This window comes from Salvelinus alpinus, chromosome 12 (assembly GCF_045679555.1).
Source record: "Salvelinus alpinus chromosome 12, SLU_Salpinus.1, whole genome shotgun sequence".
NCBI lineage: Eukaryota > Metazoa > Chordata > Actinopteri > Salmoniformes > Salmonidae > Salvelinus > Salvelinus alpinus.
In genome coordinates, this window is record NC_092097.1 from 56,914,163 (window position 1) to 56,935,637 (window position 21,475).

A 21,475-nucleotide genomic window follows, 5' to 3' on the forward strand; every position below is an offset into this window, starting at 1 on the left:
ACTTAAGGTATTTGTAAACGTTAATAATCGATCAAATTGAGGACGGGTCAATCTGTTTTCAATAAAGGAGATCAACAAACTCACGGTACTTTTCAAGTCTTGCGCAACAATAAAAAAAAACCACAAGAAGTCACTCCACTTCCTGGTGTTTTTCTTCATCATTGTTAAAAAGAATAACTTCAACCTATTTCCATACACTGGCGACATCCAGTGGAAGCAGTAGGAACTGCGAGGGTAGTGATTAGAATTCTGGCTTGCCCATAATAACTCATTGAACAGACAGTTCCTTAAAAAAAAAAAAGGTTAGTCCTCAGGGTTTTGACTGCTATATAAGTTCTGTTATACTTACAGATATGATTCAAACAGTTTTAGAAACTTCAGAGTGTTTTCTATCCAAATCTACTAATAATATGCATATCTTATAGTTGAAATTGGGCACGCTATTTTTCCCTAAGTGAAGAATCTGCACCCTATCCTCAAGAAGTTTTAAGGGGTATACTAGAAAGCAGGTCTGAGGAGTTGGTGAGGTAACTTTGGTCAACTGACTTTCAACTCGGGATAACCGATATCACGAAAGTGGCTCAGCTTTTAGCTAGGTTAGTTTCCATTAGCAGCGTATCCTTCAGAACTAACCTGCTACGGGGCAGGATATCTCACGGCTAACTCCACTTACCCTGAATGAAGTGTCTGAGCTGCGAGTTGAGGACCACATTCCATCCCTGGCGTAAAGATTGCGTCGTCATCCCCTTCAAGAAAGATGACCGACTTTTACATATTTAATTAATCAAATGTTTTATGTAAATTTTTTGGGGTGTAATTTTTTTTTGTAATTATATTAAAATACCATTTACTAATGATGGGATGCATTTGAAAGTTCAGGAAAACATTTATATGATTTTATAAAATGATTTTATTGATATGAGACGAGGAAAAAGGTGCTGCGTGCATTGATAAGCACAACAAAGACGGCATTAATGATAAAGTAATAAAATGAAGACTACACTTTTAAAAGCCTAGTTCACAACCATAGCCTGCTGAGTTTGCAAGAATTAAAACGTGGTACTGACTCGCCGATGGTTCAGCGTTGTCGCAGTGAAGAGTTGGCATTCACGCGTAGTTAAAAGACAACCGATATCCACCGTCGTGGTACGGATGAAGCCTGAGCTGCAACGTGAAGCTAACTGAAGCTGGCTAGCTTTATAAAAGCCTGACTAGATCTAGCTTGCTTAGTAGTATACCACTGGACTATTATTTTGAAAACAAAGTTGTCACAAAGTGTTTTACCGATACCCAGCCGAAAACCCCAACGAGCACGCAATGCAGAAGCACACACAGTGGCCAAAAATTCCCTAAAAGGCAAGAAATTAAGAAGAAACCTAGAGAGGAACCAGGCTCCGAGGGGTGGCCAGTCCTCTTCTGGCTGTACCGGGTAGAGAGGAACCAGGCTCCGAGGGGTGGCCAGTCCTCTTCTGGCTGTACCGGGTAGAGAGGAACCAGGCTCTGAGGGGTGGCCAGTCCTCTTCTGGCTGTACCGGGTGGAGAGGAACCAGGCTCTGAGGGGTGACCAGTCCTCTTCTGGCTGTACCGGGTAGAGAGGAACCAGGCTCCGAGGGGTGGCCAGTCCTCTTCTGGCTGTGCCGGGTAGAGAGGAACCAGGCTCTGAGGGGTGGCCAGTCCTCTTCTGGCTGTACCGGGTAGAGAGGAACCAGGCTCTGAGGGGTGGCCAGTCCTCTTCTGGCTGTACCGGGTGGAGAGGAACCAGTCTCTGAGGGGTGGCCAGTCCTCTTCTGGCTGTACCGGGTGGAGAGGAACCAGTCTCTGAGGGGTGGCCAGTCCTCTTCTGGCTGTACCGGGTGGAGAGGAACCAGTCTCTGAGGGGTGGCCAGTCCTCTTCTGGCTGTACCGGGTAGAGAGGAACCAGGCTCCGAGGGGTGGCCAGTCCTCTTCTGGCTGTACTGGGTAGAGAGGAACCAGGCTCCGAGGGGTGGCCAGTCCTCTACTATACTGTACATTCTACAGTAACCCCTTAAGATGCAGTTATGTTGCGTTTACATTTGACCATTGTAGTCATGTTGCAATAATGTGCAATATGTCACTTTTTCGGGGAGACCCAATTCACATAGAAATGGGAGTTATAGATCTGTCATTCTCATTGAAATCAAGTCTAAGAAGCAGTAGATCTGTTCTATGTGTGCTATTTCTATGCTCACCATTCTTAAATTTAGTTTTAGAACATGTTTACTATTGGTTTTGTACACCAGCTTCAAACAGCAATATTTTGAATTATTAATAATTAATTTTAAAAACATAAAAATATTCCACCATGTCGAATGAACAAATTGTCTGTATGCATTTATAAAATTGTACAGACATCTCATGTTTCCATCAGCCCGGTCGTGACTTTTTTCACGCGTCAGGTAAATTAATCCACATGAAATGGTTGGGATGGCAACGTGAAGTCGAAACTTAACTCAATAAAGAAGCTATTATACAAAGTCGGTGCTAGTAAGTCAAGGCGCGTGTTTTTAGTGCAAGAAATGTACCGACGTAATGTACATACGATTTAATCTTTTTTTTAAATCAACAAGTTATTTCTGAACATTTAGGCAAGTTTTCTGGCTAATTCATTGATTCTGCTTTTCCTCTACTCCCTCTCCCCAAATCCTAACTTTAACAATTAGATAATATTAAACTGAAAATAGATCTTTCCAGTGGCACGTTCATCCAACCTGACTTCCTCCTGTTGCATCACTTCCTCCTGGTGCAGGTCAACCTATCGTCTCACCTGGAGGGGACGGACATGCTTGCGGAGAAAGCTGACAGGCGGGAATTCATCGACCTGCTGAAGCGGATGCTTCGATTGGACGCTGACAAGAGGATCACGCCCACTAAGACGCTGGGTCATCCTTTCGTCACCATGAGTCACCTGCTGGACTTCCCTCACAGCTCCCAGTACGTACACCTGTCTGTGGTGTGAAATAATGTTTGGGTTGTGGTGGGGGGGGGTCACAATTCGAATTTTCCCTCTGTGGGTGAAATGTAATTGTTTGATCGATTGATTAAATTATTTGACGGAACAATAGATTGATTATTTGTTTCTCACCCCTTGCAGTGTGAAGTCTTGCTTCCAGAACATGGAACTCTGTAAACATAGGAGCTCATCGTTCGACAACAACAAAACTCTCTTCTCCACGAACACTCTTCCTAGTGCTGCCGCCGGCAACCTCACTGTCACCTTCAGCAGCCAGCTGAGCCAGCACAACCAGGTACACACACACACACACACACACACACACACACACACACACACACACACACACACACACACACACACACACACACACACACACACACACACACACACACACACACACACACACACATACACACACACAGTGCAAGTCACCAGGGGCAAGCTGTATCAATGATTGCCGATTTAGGATCAGCTTTGCCTTTTGAGATCATAATGAATAGGATTATATATATTATATTCTATCGACAAGTGGGATCTGATCCTAGATCAGCATGTGTACTCTAAAGCTCTTTAGAATTATGGGTCCAGATCTATGAACAAAATGGCCGGGACAAAACAGTTTGTTCCAACTTCCGTCCGACTGACCAGTAGCGGAACTCTAAATGAACGTCAACCAACAGGTCCCGTCAGCAGGGGGCGCTGTTCCTCTCATGAACTACCAGCCAGCCCTGTACCAGCAGGCCACCATCAACATTCCCGGGCTGGCCCAACAGAGTGTCCCCCTGCAGGCACGCCCCACCGGCCTGGCCTGCCAGACTGAGCCTTTCCAGCAGACTCTCATCGTCTGCCCACCAAACACCATACAGGGTAAGAGCCAATCACTATGATGTTATGGTATTGAGACACGACGGGTTGAGTTCATAAGAGGACTAAAGGGAAGTCCAAGTCCTCCGACTTGGAGGGGATGGGACGATTATTTAAGATGTAGGGTCTCAAATGTTTTCCCGAACATGTCCCAAAAATATGATCTACCGTCCACCACAGAGGGTAAGAGGATTACTTATGGGCCTCCCGAGTGGCGCAGTTGTCTAGAGGCGTTACTACAGACCCGGGTTCATTCCCAGGCTGTGCCACAACCGGCCGTTGCCGGGAGTCCCATAGGACGGAGCACAATTGGCCCAGCTTCGTCCGGGGCTAGGGGAGGGTTTGGCCGTTCTTGCGACTCCTTGTGGAGGGCCGGGTGCCTGCGGGCTGATCCCAGTCGCCAGTTGAACGGGGTTTTCCTCCGACACGTTGGTGCGTCTGGCCTTCTGGGTTAAGCTGGCGGGTGTTAAGGAGCGCGATTAGGCGGGTCAGAGGACGCATGACTCCACCGAGCCCGTTGGGGAGTTGCAGCGATGAGACAAGATCGTAATTGGAATTAGCGGGGGAAAGGGGGTAAAATAAAATATGAATACTTCCTATTATAACAGCATATAAATTAACTACCCTGGTGCCAGATCTGTTTGTGCTATTTTATGGCTTAATCTGCGTTCTTTATGTTTTATAGGACACATTGTTCAGGATCATGTTTTCAACTGGATATTTAAATTTGTGTTTCTTATTGGACAAGTCAAATCTTTGAAATTGTTGTATGTTGCGTTTATTTTTGTTCACAGACAGTTCAGAGAGATCCAGCTCAGAGAGGCCCAGCTCAGAGAGATCCAGCTCAGAGGCCCAGCTCAGAGACATTCAGCTCAGAGACATTCAGCTCAGAGAGGCCCAGCTCAGAGAGATCCAGCTCAGACAGATCCAGCTCAGAGACATTCAGCTCAGAGACATTCAGCTCAGAGAGGCCCAGCTCAGAGAGATCCAGCTCAGAGAGATCCAGCTCAGACAGATCCAGCTCAGAGAGATCCAGCTCAGAGACATTCAGCTCAGACAGATCCAGCTCAGACAGATCCAGCTCAGAGACATTCAGCTCAGAGAGATCCAGCTCAGACAGATCCAGCTCAGACAGATCCAGCTCAGAGAGATCCAGCTCAGACAGATCCAGCTCAGACAGATCCAGCTCAGAGAGATCCAGCTCAGAGACATTCAGCTCAGACAGATCCAGCTCAGAGAGATCCAGCTCAGAGACATCCAGCTCAGAGAGATCCAGCTCAGAGACATCCAGCTCAGAGAGATCCAGCTCAGAGACATTCAGCTCAGACAGATCCAGCTCAGAGAGATCCAGCTCAGAGACATCCAGCTCAGAGAGATCCAGCTCAGAGACATCCAGCTCAGAGAGATCCAGCTCAGAGACATCCAGCTCAGAGACATCCAGCTCAGAGACATTCAGCTCATGAGTTCCATCAGCAGCAGATTTTCATTTATAATGGAAAATGAATGTGTTTATGCACCAAATGTTAGTGCATCGAATCGTATCGAACCGAGTCGCATCGATTCATTCTGTAATCAAACCGAATCCCACCGAATCGTTTCAAACTAAAACGTATCGTTCCTGTATTGTATCGGAGCCCATCTAGATACGTATAGTTTTGGCAAGTCGGTTAGGACATCTACTTTGTGCATGGCACAAGTCATTTTTCCAACAATTGTTTACAGACAGATTATTTCACTTATAATTCACTGTATCACAATTCCAGTGGGTCAGAAGTTTACATACACTAAGTTGACTGTTCCTTTAAACAGCTTGGGAAGTTCCAGAAAATTATGTCATAGCTTTAGAAGCTTCTGATAGGCTAATTGACGTCAATTGGAGGTGTACCTGTGGATGTATTTCAAGGCCTACCTTTAAACTCAGTGCCTCTTTGCTTGACATCATGGGAAAATCAAAAAATCAGCCAAGACCTCAGAAGAAAAATTGTAGACCTCCACAAGTCTGGTTCATCCTTGTGAGCAATTTCCAAATGCCTGAAGGTACCATGTTCATCTGTATAAACAATAGTACACAAGTATAAACACCATGGGACAACGCAGCCGTCATACCGCTCAGGAAGGAGACGCATTCTGTCTCCTAGAGATGAACGTACTTTGGTGCGAAAAGTGCAAATCAATCCCAGAAAAACAGCAAAGGACCTTGTGAAGATGCTGGAGGAAACAGGTACAAAAGTATCTATATCCACAGTAAAACGAGTCCTATATCGACATAACCTGAAAGGCAGCTCAGCAAGGAAGAAGCCACTGCTCCAAAACCGCCATAAAAAAGCCAGACTACGGTTTGCAACTGCACATGGGGACAAAGATCGTACTTTTTGGAGAAATGTCCTCTGGTCTGATGAAACAAAAATATGAACTGTTTGGCCATAATGACCATTGTTAAGTTTGGAGGAAAAAGGGGGAGGCTTGCAAGCCGAAGAACACCATCCCAACCGTGAAGCATGGGCAGCATCATGTTGTGGGGGTGCTTTGCTGCAGGAGGGACTGGTGCACTTCACAAAATAGATGTCATCATGAGGTAGGAAAATTATGTGGATATATTGAAGCAACATCTCAAGACATCAGTCAGGAAGTTAAAGCTTGGTTGCAAAAGGGTCTTCCAAATGGACAATGACCCCAAGCATACTTCCAAAGTTGTGGCTAAATGGCTTAAGGACAACAAAGTCAAGGTATTGGAGTGGCCATCACAAAGCCCTGACCTCAATCCTATAGAAAATGTGTGGGCAGAACTGAAAAATTGTGTGCGAACAAGGAGGCCTACAAACCTGACTCAGTTACACCAGCTCTGTGAGGAGGAATGTGCCAAAATTCACCCAACTTATTGTGGGAAGCTTGTGGAAGGCTACCCGAAACGTGTGACCCAAGTTAAACAATTTAAAGGCAATGCTACCAAATACTAATTGAGTGTATGTAAACTTTTGACCCACTGGGAATGTAATAAAAGCTGAAATACATCATTCTCTCCACTATTATTCTGACATTTAACATTCTTAAAATATAGTGGTGATCCTAACTGACCTAAGACTTGGAATTTTTACTAGGATTAAATGTCAGGAATTGTGAAAAACTGAGTTTAAATGTATTTGGCTAATGTGTATGTAAACTTCCGACTTCAACTGTACGTCTGAATGACTTGGGACTTAGTAACACTTGTGATGTCATGGTGTAGTGGTGGTCACTGATTGGCTGTTCCTCTGTCTGCAGGTCTCCAGTCATCCAATAAGAGCTCTAGTTTCCCAGTGAGGATGAACAGTTCAGCCCCCATAGTGAACCAGAACCAATCAACACAGCCACTGCAGCTGCAGCCTGCCATGCTCACACAGGTACGTCCGTCTGTCTGTCTGTCTGTCTGTCTGTCTGTCTGTGTCTGAGAACTCCAGGTCCTGTAGCTCAGAAGAATCTAGAACATTATATTCCTGTTGAAAGGTTGTTGGAGTTGGGCTCATATCTCCTCTTCTCCCCGTCCATCGACCATCGTCATTACCTTGACAGCTTCCACAGGTCGAAAAGAATGAGTGTTCATCAACCCGAGGAATAAGAGTCTCTGCCAACTTATTTAACCCTCCACCCTTTCCTGACCCCCCCCCCCTCCACCTCCCAGGGCTCCTGCACACCCCTGATGGTGGCCACCCTCCACCCCCACCCCCCCACAGTAGCTGGCGTAGTCGCCCAGTACTCTGTTCCCCTGGGGCTGGGCTGTGATGCCGGCCACTCCACTCTGCTGGAGCACACTGCCACCGTGCTGGTAAAATACACACACACCTCCACGTTCTCCCTCCTCCTCCTCGCTCACCCAGTTCAACCCTCTTCTTACTCACTCCCTTTCAATAATGTTCCGTCTCTACTCTGATTATCTCTGTCTCTACTGATTATCTCTTTCTCTGTCTCTACTCTGATTATCTCTGTCTATTACCTCTTTCTCTGTCTCTACTCTGATTATCTCTGTCTCTACTCTGATTATCCCTGTCTCTTACCTCTTTCTCTGTCTCTACTCTGATTATCTCTGTCTCTTACCTCTTTCTCTACTCTGATTATCTCTGTCTCTACTGATTATCTCTGTCTCTTACCTCTTTCTCTGTCTCTACTCTGATTATCTCTGTCTCTACTCTGATTATCCCTGTCTCTTACCTCTTTCTCTGTCTCTACTGATTATCTCTGTCTCTTACCTCTTTCTCTGTCTCTACTCTGATTATCTCTGTCTCTACTGATTATCTCTGTCTCTTACCTCTTTCTCTGTCTCTACTCTGATTATCTCTGTCTCTACTCTGATTATCTCTGTCTCTTACCTCTTTCTCTGTCTCTACTCTGATTATCCCTGTCTCTACTCTGATTATCTCTGTCTCTTACCTCTTTCTCTGTCTCTACTCTGATTATCCCTGTGTCTTACCTCTTTCTCTGGCTCTACTCTGATTATCCCTGTCTCTTACCTCTTTCTCTGTCTCTACTCTTGATTATCTCTGTCTCTACTGAATATCTCTGTCTCTTACCTCTTTCTCTGTCTCTACTCTGATTATCTCTGTCTCTTACCTCTTTCTCTGTCTCTACTCTGATTATCCCTGTCTCTTACCTCTTTCTCTGTCTCTACTCTGATTATCTCTGTCTCTACTCTGATTATCTCTGTCTCTTACCTCTTTCTCTGTCTCTACTCTGATTATCTCTGTCTCTACTCTGATTACCTCTTTCTCTGTCTCTACTCTGATTATCCCTGTCTCTTCCCTCTTTCTCTGTCTCTACTCTGATTATCTCTGTCTCTTACCTCGTTCTCTGTCTATTCTGATTATCTCTGTCTCTTACCTCGTTCTCTGATTATCCCTGTGTCTTACCTCTTTCTCTGGCTCTACTCTGATTATCCCTGTCTCTTACCTCTTTCTCTGTCTCTACTCTGATTATCTCTGTCTCTTACCTCTTTCTCTACTCTGATTATCCCTGTCTCTTACCTCTTTCTCTACTCTGATTATCTCTGTCTCTACTCTGATTATCTCTGTCTCTTACCTCTTTCCCTGTCTCTACTCTGATTATCTCTGTCTCTACTCTGATTATCCCTGTCTCTACTCTGATTATCTCTGTCTCTTACCTCATTCTCTGTCTCTACTCTGATTATCTCTGTCTCTTACCTTTTACTCTCTCTGTCCCCGTTTCCTTTTTCTCAGTCTGTCATTTCCTCTCTCTTGCAGTGCGGTGGCGCCTACACACACCCTCTTCCCCTCCTTTCTGTAGTTCTACTGTGCTGAGGACATGGAGGCATGATGTCCTCAGCACAGAAGCCTGTCTTCACTTTACTTGAAGCCTCCTGTGGTTGCTTGTTCCCCCTCTCCCCCCTCCTTCCTCATCTCTTTTCCCTAAAGGAGACACCGGCTAAGACACATCTTTCCTTAACAGCTCGACCCATTCTTCGCCTTTCCTTTCAGCTCAACGGTATTGGCACCGCGATCAGGAGAAGGTTCTAGTTAGTGTATCCCTCCGTCCTTCCTTTCTTGTTGGATGTAGTTGTCCAGTTTATCAGCTCCCAGACTCCCATGACATCGGTGATGTGGAGAGCTAGTCAGCAGCCATATAGCTCCGTCTCTCTCTCTCTCTCTCCGTCTCTTTCTCTGTCCGTCTCTCTCTGTCTCTGTCCGTCTCTCTTTCTGTCTCTCCGTCTCTCTCTCTCTGTCTCTCTCTGTCCGTCTCGCTCTGTCTCTGTGTCTCTCTCTCTCTCTTTGCCTAATCAGTAACTAACTCACCTCTAAGTTTTAAGTTTTATTAGTCGTATGTACAGGATAGGCATGCTATGCATCGTCCAACCAAATGCTTACATACAGATTCCTTCTGGACGATGCAACAACAACAAATAATAAAAAATATAAGAATACCAACATAAAGTAAATGTCTCAGAAGAAAATAATAAACATTTGAGCATCAGTATAATACAGGAAGGCACAGTTTATCGTCCAATATTTACACGTGTTTTGGGGAAGGGGGATTGGTGTTTAAATTGTGCAGTATTTAGCAATCATAAGAGTCTGGTATTGGAAATTATTATGGATCCCCATTAGTTCCTGCCAAGGCAGCAGCTACTCTTCCTGGGGTTTATTATGGATCCCCATTAGTTCCTGCCAAGACAGCAGCTACTCTTCCTGGGGTTTATTATGAATCCTCATTAGTTCCTGCCAAGGCAGCAGCTACTCTTCCTGGGGTTTATTATGGATCCCCATTAGTTCCTGTCAAGGCAGCAGCTACTCTCCCTGGGGTTTATTAAGGATCCCCATTAGTTCCTGCCAAGGCAGCAGCTACTCTTCCTGGGGTCCATCAACATTAAGGAACTTATATATAATTTAAAATATTACTACATTACATTTCAAAACACTTTTCACAACACATTAAGTGTGTTCCCTCAGACCACTACTCTACAACCACATAACTATATTATATTGGATTTTCTGTTGTGCGTTTTTTATTTATTTAACTAAGCAAGTGAGTTAAGAACAAATTCTTATTTACAATGACGGCCTACATATATATTATATACGTCTTAGATAACGGCATAATCGTTTGGTCTTGGATTTCCTTTAAATGTTGTTAATGTAGAGATCATAAAATCAGGCTAGAATTTTCAATCAAAGCTCTAATCAAATACAGATATAGGCCAATTTATATGCTTTATAAAGCTTTTCCAAGGACACTTACAGTTTTGGCGGGAAATACTGGGTTACCTGGGAGAAAAGTGATTTATTCTCGGGATGAAACATTTGTAAAATATTCATCCCTCTTCCTGACATTGATTACTAGCTCCAGGTTGACTCATCGGCTCTTCTGGACAATTCTGACCAGGCACTGCTTTCATGTGATATTACAGATACAGTGGGGAGAACAAGTATTTGATACACTGCCGATTTTGCAGGTTTTCCTACTTACAAAGCATGTAGAGGTCTGTAATTTTTATCACAGGTACACTTCAACTGTGAGAGACGGAATCTAAAACAAAAATCCAGAAAATCACATTGTATGATTTTTAAGTAATTAATTTGCATTTTATTGCATGACATAAGTATTTGATACATCAGAAAAGCAGAACTTAATATTTGGTACAGAAACCTTTGTTTGCAATTACAGAGATCATACGTTTCCTGTAGTTCTTGACCAGGTTTGCACACACTGCAGCAGGGATTTTGGCCCACTCCTCCATACAGACCTTCTCCAGATCCTTCAGGTTTCGGGGCTGTCGCTGGGCAATACGGACTTTCAGCTCCCTCCAAAGATTTTCTATTGGGTTCAGGTCTGGAGACTGGCTAGGCCACTCCAGGACCTTGAGATGCTTCTTACGGAGCCACTCCTTAGTTGCCCTGGCTGTGTGTTTCGGGTCGTTGTCATGCTGGAAGACCCAGCCACGACCTATCTTCAATGCTCTTACTGAGGGAAGGAGGTTGTTGGCCAAGATCTCGCGATGCATGGCCCCATCCATCCTCCCCTCAATACGGTGCAGTCGTCCTGTCCCCTTTGCAGAAAAGCATCCCCAAAGAATGATGTTTCCACCTCCAAGCTTCACGGTTAGGATGGTGTTCTTGGGGTTGTACTAATCCTTCTTCTTCCTCCAAACACGGCGAGTGGAGTTTAGACCAAAAAGCTATATTTTTGTCTCATCAGACCACATGACCTTCTCCAATTCCTCCTCTGGATCATCCAGATGGTCATTGGCAAACTTCAGACGGGCCTGGACATGCGCTGGCTTGAGCAGGGGGACCTTGCGTGCGCTGCAGGATTTTAATCCATGACGGCGTAGTGTGTTACTAATGGTTTTCTTTGAGACTGTGGTCCCAGCTCTCTTCAGGTCATTGACCAGGTCCTGCCGTGTAGTTCTGGGCTGATCCCTCACCTTCCTCATGATCATTGATGCCCCACGAGGTGAGATCTTGCATGGAGCCCCAGACCGAGGGTGATTGACCGTCATCTTGAACTTCTTCCATTTTCTAATAATTGCGCCAACAGTTGTTGCCTTCTCACCAAGCTGCTTACCTATTGTCCTGTAGCCCATCCCAGCCTTGTGCAGGTCTACAATTTTATCCCTGATGTCCTTACACAGCTCTCTGGTCTTGGCCATTGTGGAGAGGTTGGAGTCTGTTTGATTGAGTGGGTGGACAGGTGTCTTTTATACAGGTAACGAGTTCAAACAGGTGCAGTTAATACAGGTAATGAGTGGAGAACAGGAGGGCTTCTTAAAGAAAAACTAACAGGTCTGTGAGAGCCGGAATTCTTACTGGTTGGTAGGTGATCAAATACTTATGTCATGCAATAAAATGCGAATTAATTACTTAAAAATCATACAATGTGATTTTCTGGATTTTTGTTTTAGATTCCGTCTCTCACAGTTGAAGTGTACCTATGATAAAAATTACAGACCTCTACATGCTTTGTAAGTAGGAAAACCTGCAAAATCGGCAGTGTATCAAATACTTGTTCTCCCCACTGTATACACTGGAATGAATGCTAACTGGTTTTTGTGTGTTTATGTGTGTGTGTGTTCTCTGTAGCAGGCTTGGCCCGCCGGCACCCAGCAGATCCTCATCCCGTCGTCATGGCAGCAGGTTCCTGGCGTGGCCATCCACGGCTCCTCCCACCAGACGGTTGTCGCGGAGTCTCCCGTAGAGACGCTCCTTCCGGACACAGCCCAGCACACAAACAGCTGGAGGTATGGTTATCACCATGGTTACATAGCTGTCTGTCAGAATAGACCTCTTTATATAAGGGAACAGAAGTCAGTCCATCAATAGGATTATTACCCAGATCATGTCAGGGTGTAACTATCCCAGAAAAAGAGAAACAAAAATATTAAAAAACTTTGAGCGTTTACTTCTCTGCCTGGAGTGCCAGATGGGTGGGGTTTGCGGTTTTGGGACTTTTCTATTGGTTGATTTAAGCCAGGCAAACTCACAGGCACAGAAACAGTATTTGAAACCCAGGTCTGAAGAAAAGCAGGGGTACTCAGATGTGTGTGTGGTGTGTGTAGGGGGTCTCAGTACAGGGGAGTACTGCAGCAGAGTCAATCGACCTTTGACCCTAGCCGGGGTCAGGCCACCCAGAGGTCACAGCAGGAGAGGAGCGGAGCGGGGAAGAGGGCCAAGGGTCGTCGCGGCAACAACAGAACCACCAGGTACAACTGACTGGAAGAGAAAGGCTATGGATAGATCGTGGCACAACAACTAATAACAGTTATTAACTAGTTACAGTTATCAACTATATAGTTACAGTTATCAACTAGTTACAGTTATCAACTAGTTACAGTTATCAACTAGTTACAATCAACTATATAGTAACAGTTATCAACTAGTGTGTACCTAAGTACGTTTCTTATCCCTGCGTGTGTGTATCCAGGGGTGTGTCTGGTGTGCCGCTGCTCACCAACGCCATGCTGACTCCGCCCACCTGCAGTGTGGCAGCTCTCTCTCAGCCAATCATCATCTCAGACACGCCCAGCCCGGCGGTCAGCGTCATCACCATCCACAGCGACTCAGATGAGGAAGACGAGAGGAAGTTCCACCCCGCCAGGTGAGGTCATATTCCTGTGTGTGTTCTCCAATCACAAACGACTGTTGGTTTATTGTGGACAGTTCCTTTATAGATGGTTTGCAGATGATAGCCTATCAAAACTATCATCGAGCCTAACTAATCTCTGTTGATATGCAACAATTTCACTGACTTAACTTGAATTAAACCCTTTAATTCAGTGAGGAGCATAGGTCATCCACAAATGATGGTAAAACAATTATTAAAGTTTTCCTAAAACAGATGTAAATCTGATCTGAATGGACTAGAATTGATCATCCTATCCACCACCATCTACCATCTTTATTTCTGTTGTTGCTATGAATCTAATGTATGTGTCTAATGTACAGTACCAGTCAAAAGTTTGGACACACCTACTCATTCCAGGGTTTTTCTTTATTTTTACTATTTTCTACATTGTCAAATTTGTCACATGCGCCGAATACAACAGGTGAAATGCTTATTTACAAGCCCTTAACCAACAATGCTGTTTTAAGAAAAAATACCCCCCAAAAATTAAAGAGCAGCAGTAAAATAACAATATCAAGGCTATATACAGGGGGTACCGGTACAGAGTCATTGTGCGGGGCACCGGTTAGTCGAGGTATTTGAGGTAATACGTCTGCCACGCTGATCCTCAACACTGGAGCCCCTCAGGGGTGTGTACTTAGTCCCCTCCTGTATTCCCTGTTCACCCACGACTGCATGGCCAAACACGACTCCAACACCATCATTAAGTTTGCTGACGACACAACAATGGTGGGCCTGATCACCAACGACGAAGAGACAGCCTATAGGGAGATCAGAGACCTGGCAGTGTGGTGCCAGGACAACAACCTCTCCCTCAACGTGATCAAGACAAAAGGAGATGATCGTGGACTACAGGAAAAGGGGGGCCGAACAGGCCCTCATTAACATAGACGGGGCTGCAGTGGAGCGGGTTGAGAGTTTCAAGTTCCTTGGTGTCCACATCACCAACAAACTATCATGGTCCAAACATACCAAGACAGTCGTGAAGAGGGCACGACAAAACCTTTTCCCTCTCAGGAGACTGAAAAGATTTGGCATGGGTCCCCAGATCCTCAAAAGGTTCTACAGCTGCATCATCGAGAGCATCCTGACAGGTTGCATCACCGCCTGGTATGGCAACTGCTCGGCATCTGACTGTAAGGTGCTACAGAGGGTAGTGCGAACGGCCCAGTACATCACTGGGGCCAAGCTTCCTGCCATCCAGGACCTATATAATAGGCGGTGTCAGAGGAAAACCCATTAAATTGTCAGACGCCAGTCACCCAAGTTATAGATTGTTTTCTCTGCTGTACCGGAGCGCCAAGTCTAGGACCAAAAGGCTCCTCAACAGCTTCTACCCGAAGCCATCCAGGCTGTATCACAACCGGCCGGGATTGGGAGTCCAATAGGGCGGCGTACAATTAGCCCAGCGTCGTCTGGGTTAGTCCTTCATTGTAAATAAGAATTTGTTCTTAACTGACTTGCCTAGTTACATAAAGGTTCAATAGAAAAAAAGAATTATTATGGCAAGAAAAGCTCAAATAAGCAAAGAGAAATGACAGTCCATCATTACTTTAAGACATGAAGGTTAGTCAATCCGGAACATTTCAAGAACTTTGAAAGTTTCTTCAAGTGCAGTTGCAAGAATCATCAAGCGCTATGATGAAACTGACTGAAAGGAAGAGCCAGAGGATACGTTCATTAGAGTTACCAGCCCAAATAAATGCTTCACGGAGTTCAAGTAACAGACACATCTCAACATCAACTGTTCAGAGGGGACTGTGTGAATCAGACCTTCATGGTCGAATTGCTGCAAAGAAACCACTTCTAAAGGACACCAATAAGAAGAGACTTGCTTGGGCCAAGAAACATGAGCAATGAACATTAGACCAGTGGAAATCAGTCCTCTGGTCTGATGAGGACAAATTAGAGATTTGTGGTTCCAACTGCCGTGTCTTTGTGAGACGCAGATTAGGTGAACGGATGATCTCCGCATGTGTGGATCCCACCATGAAGCATGGAGGAGGAGGAGTGGGGGTGCTTTGCTGGTGACACTGTCCGTGATTTATTTAGAATTCAAGGCACACTAAACCAGCATGGCTACCACAGCATTCTGCAGCGATATGCCATCCCATCTGGTTTGCGCTTAGTGGGACTATCATTTGTTTTTCAACAGGACAATGACTCAACACACCTCCAGGCTGTGTAACAGCTATTTGACTAAGAAGGAGAGAGATGGAGTGCTGCATCAGATGACCTGGCCTCCACAAATTACCCAAACTCAACCCAGTTGAGATGGTTTGGGATGAGTTGGACCGCAGAGTGAAGGAAAAGCAGCCAACAAGTGCTCAGCATTTGTGGGAACTCCTTGAAGACTGTTGGAAAAGCATTCCAGGTGAAGTTGGTTAAGAGAATGCCAAGAGTGTGCAAAGCTGTCATCAAGGCAAAGAGTGGCTACTTTGAAGAATCTCAAATATAAAATATATTTTGATTACTACATGATTCCATATGTGTTATTTCATAGTTTTGATGTCTTCACTATTATTCTACAATGTAGAAAATAGTAAAATAAAGAAAAACCCTTGAATTAGTAGGTGTGTCCAAACTTTTGACTGGTACTGTATCTCTTAATGTATGTCTCTAAATGTATGAATCTCTGTGTTCGTCTGTTTAACAGCTGTGGTCCGGCTCAGAGGACTAACGTGATCAGCTGTTTGACGGTCCACGACTCTGACTCCTCCACGGCCAGCCCCCTCACCCCCCGCCTCCTCGCCGGCTCCAGCACTCTCACACACCTCCGGGGAGGGGGGACGTCTATGGGCAGGTCACTGGCCGTGGTGGCACCATCTGTCAAGACCCAGCCTACTGAGACGGGTGAGATGGCTCACACTCGTCTAACACACACACACACAGGACATACTAGTGTTACACGGTATACCGAAAGTTATGTACTTTTTCGATACTAGATCATGAAAAATGGTTCGGTAATAGAATGTGTTGCTTTCGGTAGATGTGTCACAGGGATCAAGCGCAACTTGCCTGATCCACTAACTTGCTGCTAGTCTGCACTGGGAGTCTGGGCTGCATCATGTTAGCTCCACTAACTCACTGCTAGCCTGGGAGTCTGGGTTGCATCATGTTAGCTCCACTAACTCACTGCTAGCCTGGGAGTCTGGGCTGTACCATGTTAGCTCCACTAACTCACTGCTAGCCTGGGAGTCTGGGCTGTACCATGTTAGCTCCACTAACTCACTGCTAGCCTGGGAGTCTGGGCTGCATCATGTTAGCTCCACTAACTCACTGCTAGCCTGCACTGGGAGTCTGGGCTGTACCATGTTAGCTCCACTAACTCACTGCTAGCCTGTACTGAGAGTCTGGGCTGCATCATGTTAGCTCCACTAACTCACTGCTAGCCTGCACTGGGAGTCTGGGCTGTACCATGTTAGCTCCACTAACTCACTGCTAGTCTGCACTGGGAGTCTGGGCTGTACCATGTTAGCTCCACTAACTCACTGCTAGCCTGTACTGAGAGTCTGGGCTGCATCATGTTAGCTCCACTAACTCACTGCTAGCCTGCACTGGGAGTCTGGGTTGCATCATGTTAGCTCCACTAACTCACTGCTAGCCTGGGAGTCTGGGCTGTACCATGTTAGCTCCACTAACTCACTGCTAGCCTGGGAGTCTGGGCTGTACCATGTTAGCTCCACTAACTCACTGCTAGCCTGGGAGTCTGGGCTGCATCATGTTAGCTCCACTAACTCACTGCTAGCCTGGGAGTCTGTGCTGCATCATGTTAGCTCCACTAACTCACTGCTAGCCTGGGAGTCTGGACTGTACCATGTTAGCTCCACTAACTCACTGCTAGCCTGGGAGTCTGGACTGTACCATGTTAGCTCCCCACTCATGCTGCCCAGAAGTTAACACATTTGAATAATGTTACGCTGCATGTAGAAACTGTTCATTACTGTTCGCAAAACAATGTCCCTACAGGCTACAACACTTTACAATGGAAGAAGATACCGCTAGCTTCCATCTTTGTAGGCTAACTTTCCCTGCTAGCTGAAAGCTAAAGATAACATCAATTCGCTACCCTTGTACTTTGTTTGTGATATGCAAACCATAATGTAAAATATGCTCATTTTAAAGCTGATTGCCCCAACAACTTTATTCATTCACTTATTCAGTTTCTCTCTCACGTCTCTCACAATAATGATCTATTGCCTCAGCGAATTGACTGCCTCGTAAATGATGTCATTAAAGAGATGATGTTGGTTAAAGAGAACGCACAGAAGCTACTATTATGCAAATGTTGTTGATCGGTACAATAAAATAAGTCCCAAATGGAAGGAAACAGATTGTTTTTCATCTGTAGCTGCATGAAGGAAACAGATTGTTTTTCATCTGTAGCTGCATGAAGGAAACAGATTGTTTTTCATCTGTAGCTGCATGAAGGAAACAGATTGTTTGTCATCTGTAGCCCCATGAAGGAAACAGATTGTCTGTCATCTGTAGCCCCGTGAAGGAAACAGATTGTCTGTCATCTGTAGCCCCGTGAAGGAAACAGATTGTCTGTCATCTGTAGCTGCATGAAGGAAACAGATTGTTTGTCATCTGTAGCCCCATGAAGGAAACAGATTGTCTGTCATCTGTAGCTGCATGAAGGAAACAGATTGTCTGTCATCTGTAGCTGCATGAAGGAAACAGATTGTCTGTCATCTGTAGCTGCATGAAGGAAACAGATTTTCTGTCATCTGTAGCTGCATGAAGGAAACAGATTGTCTGTCATCTGTAGCCCCATGAAGGAAACAGATTGTCTGTCATCTGTAGCCCCATGAAGGAAACAGATTGTCTGTCATCTGTAGCCCCGTGAAGGAAACAGATTGTCTGTCATCTGTAGCCGCATGAAGGAAACAGATTGTTTGTCATCTGTATCCCCGTGAAGGAAACAGATTGTCTGTCATCTGTAGCCCCGTGAAGGAAACAGATTGTCTGTCATCTGTAGCTGCATGAAGGAAACAGATTGTCTGTCATCTGTAGCCCCGTGAAGGAAACAGATTGTCTGTCATCTGTAGCCCCATGAAGGAAACAGATTGTTTGTCATCTGTAGCCCCGTGAAGGAAACAGATTGTCTGTCATCTGTAGCCCCATGAAGGAAACAGATTGTTTTTCATCTGTATCCCCGTGAAGGAAACAGATTGTCTGTCATCTGTAGCCCCATGAAGGAAACAGATTGTCTGTCATCTGTAGCCCCATGAAGGAAACAGATTGTCTGTCATCTGTAGCCCCATGAAGGAAACAGATTGTCTGTCATCTGTAGCTGCATGAAGGAAACAGATTGTCTGTCATCTGTAGCTGCATGAAGGAAACAGATTGTCTGTCATCTGTAGCCCCGTGAAGGAAACAGATTGTTTGTCATCTGTAGCCCCATGAAGGAAACAGATTGTCTGTCATCTGTAGCCCCATGAAGGAAACAGATTGTCTGTCATCTGTAGCCGCATGAAGGAAACAGATTGTTTGTCATCTGTAGCTGCATGAAGGAAACAGATTGTCTGTCATCTGTAGCCCCATGAAGGAAACAGATTGTCTGTCATCTGTAGCTGCATGAAGGAAACAGATTGTCTGTCATCTGTAGCTGCATGAAGGAAACAGATTGTCTGTCATCTGTAGCCCCATGAAGGAAACAGATTGTCTGTCATCTGTAGCCCCGTGAAGGAAACAGATTGTTTGTCATCTGTAGCCGCATGAAGGAAACAGATTGTTTTTCATCTGTAGCTGCATGAAGGAAACAGATTGTTTGTCATCTGTAGCTGCATGAAGGAAACAGATTGTTTGTCATCTGTAGCCCCGTGAAGGAAACAGATTGTCTGTCATCTGTATCCCCGTGAAGGAAACAGATTGTTTTTCATCTGTAGCTGCATGAAGGAAACAGATTGTTTGTCATCTGTATCCCCGTGAAGGAAACAGATTGTCTGTCATCTGTATCCCCGTGAAGGAAACAGATTGTCTGTCATCTGTAGCCCCATGAAGGAAACAGATTGTCTGTCATCTGTAGCCCCATGAAGGAAACAGATTGTCTGTCATCTGTAGCTGCATGAAGGAAACAGATTGTCTGTCATCTGTAGCCCCGTGAAGGAAACAGATTGTCTGTCATCTGTAGCTGCATGAAGGAAACAGATTGTTTGTCATCTGTAGCCCCATGAAGGAAACAGATTGTCTGTCATCTGTAGCCCCGTGAAGGAAACAGATTGTCTGTCATCTGTAGCCGCATGAAGGAAACAGATTGTCTGTCATCTGTAGCCCCGTGAAGGAAACAGATTGTCTGTCATCTGTAGCCCCGTGAAGGAAACAGATTGTCTGTCATCTGTAGCCCCATGAAGGAAACAGATTGTCTGTCATCTGTAGCCCCGTGAAGGAAACAGATTGTCTGTCATCTGTAGCCCCGTGAAGGAAACAGATTGTTTTTCATCTGTAGCCCCATGAAGGAAACAGATTGTCTGTCATCTGTAGCTGCATGAAGGAAACAGATTGTTTGTCATCTGTAGCCCCATGAAGGAAACAGATTGTCTGTCATCTGTAGCCCCGTGAAGGAAACAGATTGTCTGTCATCTGTAGCCCCATGAAGGAAACAGATTGTCTGTCATCTGTAGCCCCATGAAGGAAACAGATTGTCTGTCATCTGTAGCTGCATGAAGGAAACAGATTGTTTGTCATCTGTAGCTGCATGAAGGAAACAGATTGTTTGTCATCTGTAGCCCCATGAAGGAAACAGATTGTCTGTCATCTGTAGCCCCATGAAGGAAACAGATTGTCTGTCATCTGTAGCCCCGTGAAGGAAACAGATTGTCTGTCATCTGTAGCCCCGTGAAGGAAACAGATTGTCTGTCATCTGTAGCCCCGTGAAGGAAACAGATTGTCTGTCATCTGTAGCCCCATGAAGGAAACAGATTGTCTGTCATCTGTAGCCCCATGAAGGAAACAGATTGTCTGTCATCTGTAGCCCCGTGAAGGAAACAGATTGTCTGTCATCTGTAGCCCCGTGAAGGAAACAGATTGTCTGTCATCTGTAGCCCCATGAAGGAAACAGATTGTCTGTCATCTGTAGCTGCATGAAGGAAACAGATTGTCTGTCATCTGTAGCCCCATGAAGGAAACAGATTGTCTGTCATCTGTAGCTGCATGAAGGAAACAGATTGTCTGTCATCTGTAGCTGCATGAAGGAAACAGATTGTCTGTCATCTGTAGCTGCATGAAGGAAACAGATTGTCTGTCATCTGTAGCCCCATGAAATCAGCCAAAAACAAGCTCAATAACTCAATGTATGCACACACTCCTAGGCTACATCTTGATTTACCCAGTTTATCAATAGAGATTTACCATTCAAATAAATTATTACCGTTATGTTGCTAAATTGGTTTTAAAAGAACTAGGTCAAATTGATTGTATAATTCATTCATTAATGCTTGCGGTTTTAAATGTTAAAGTAAAATGCAAATGTTATATTGAACTCAACAGTTGCCCAACGATTGAACAGAGCAGTAGCTGACTGTCTGCTTCAAATGCCTTTTTTTTGCCTTAGTATTGTTTTGGTATTGTGATGGTATCGAGTATTGTGGTACTAAACCTGGTATCAGTATCAAAGTCAAAATTCTGGTATCTTGACAACACTAGGACATACCCACACCTCTGTACAGTTTAGAATCACAAATACAGTGTACAGAGGCACAGAATGCTTTAAAACCAGTTTTGAGTGTTTTCGTTGAAAGCTGTATTTCTAACCATGTCTTTCTGTCTCTTCCTGGTTGGTTTCCAGGGCAACTCCAGAGCTCCTACATCAAGCCCAAGCGGGCCAATCGACAGCCCTGTAGTGGTGACAACAGCGACCGCCATAAGCTAGTCCCCAGCCAATCACATCCTCTCAACCTCAGCCAGGTGAGTCGGCCAGCCAATAGTATCCTCTCTTACTAGCAGGTGTGCCCCAGGCCACTGTGACATGTTACAGAACATTCAGATAGAAATGTATTGTGTAGAACAGTTGATTGTCTATTTTAATTT

At 45.0% G+C, this 21,475-nt stretch overlaps 1 protein-coding gene across 4 annotated transcripts in view; it reads left to right on the top strand.

Annotated features, from left to right (window-relative positions):
- Nucleotides 1-21,475, top strand: part of LOC139536400 (homeodomain-interacting protein kinase 1-like) — a 51,366-nt gene that overhangs the window by 24,351 nt on the left and 5,540 nt on the right. Inside the window, exons 8-17 of one of the 4 annotated variants that reach the window (XM_071336906.1) lie at nt 2,768-2,952; nt 3,113-3,266; nt 3,655-3,841; nt 7,100-7,218; nt 7,497-7,640; nt 12,406-12,560; nt 12,879-13,022; nt 13,244-13,417; nt 16,101-16,297; nt 21,234-21,352. In XM_071336906.1, coding sequence (XP_071193007.1) covers nt 2,768-2,952; nt 3,113-3,266; nt 3,655-3,841; nt 7,100-7,218; nt 7,497-7,640; nt 12,406-12,560; nt 12,879-13,022; nt 13,244-13,417; nt 16,101-16,297; nt 21,234-21,352 — 1,578 coding nt within the window. Of the gene's footprint in view, nt 1-2,767; nt 2,953-3,112; nt 3,267-3,654; nt 3,842-7,099; nt 7,219-7,496; nt 7,641-12,402; nt 12,561-12,878; nt 13,023-13,243; nt 13,418-16,100; nt 16,298-21,233; nt 21,353-21,475 lie in introns of all 4 variants that reach the window. The other 3 variants (XM_071336905.1, XM_071336908.1, XM_071336907.1) reach the window with 3 other exon arrangements.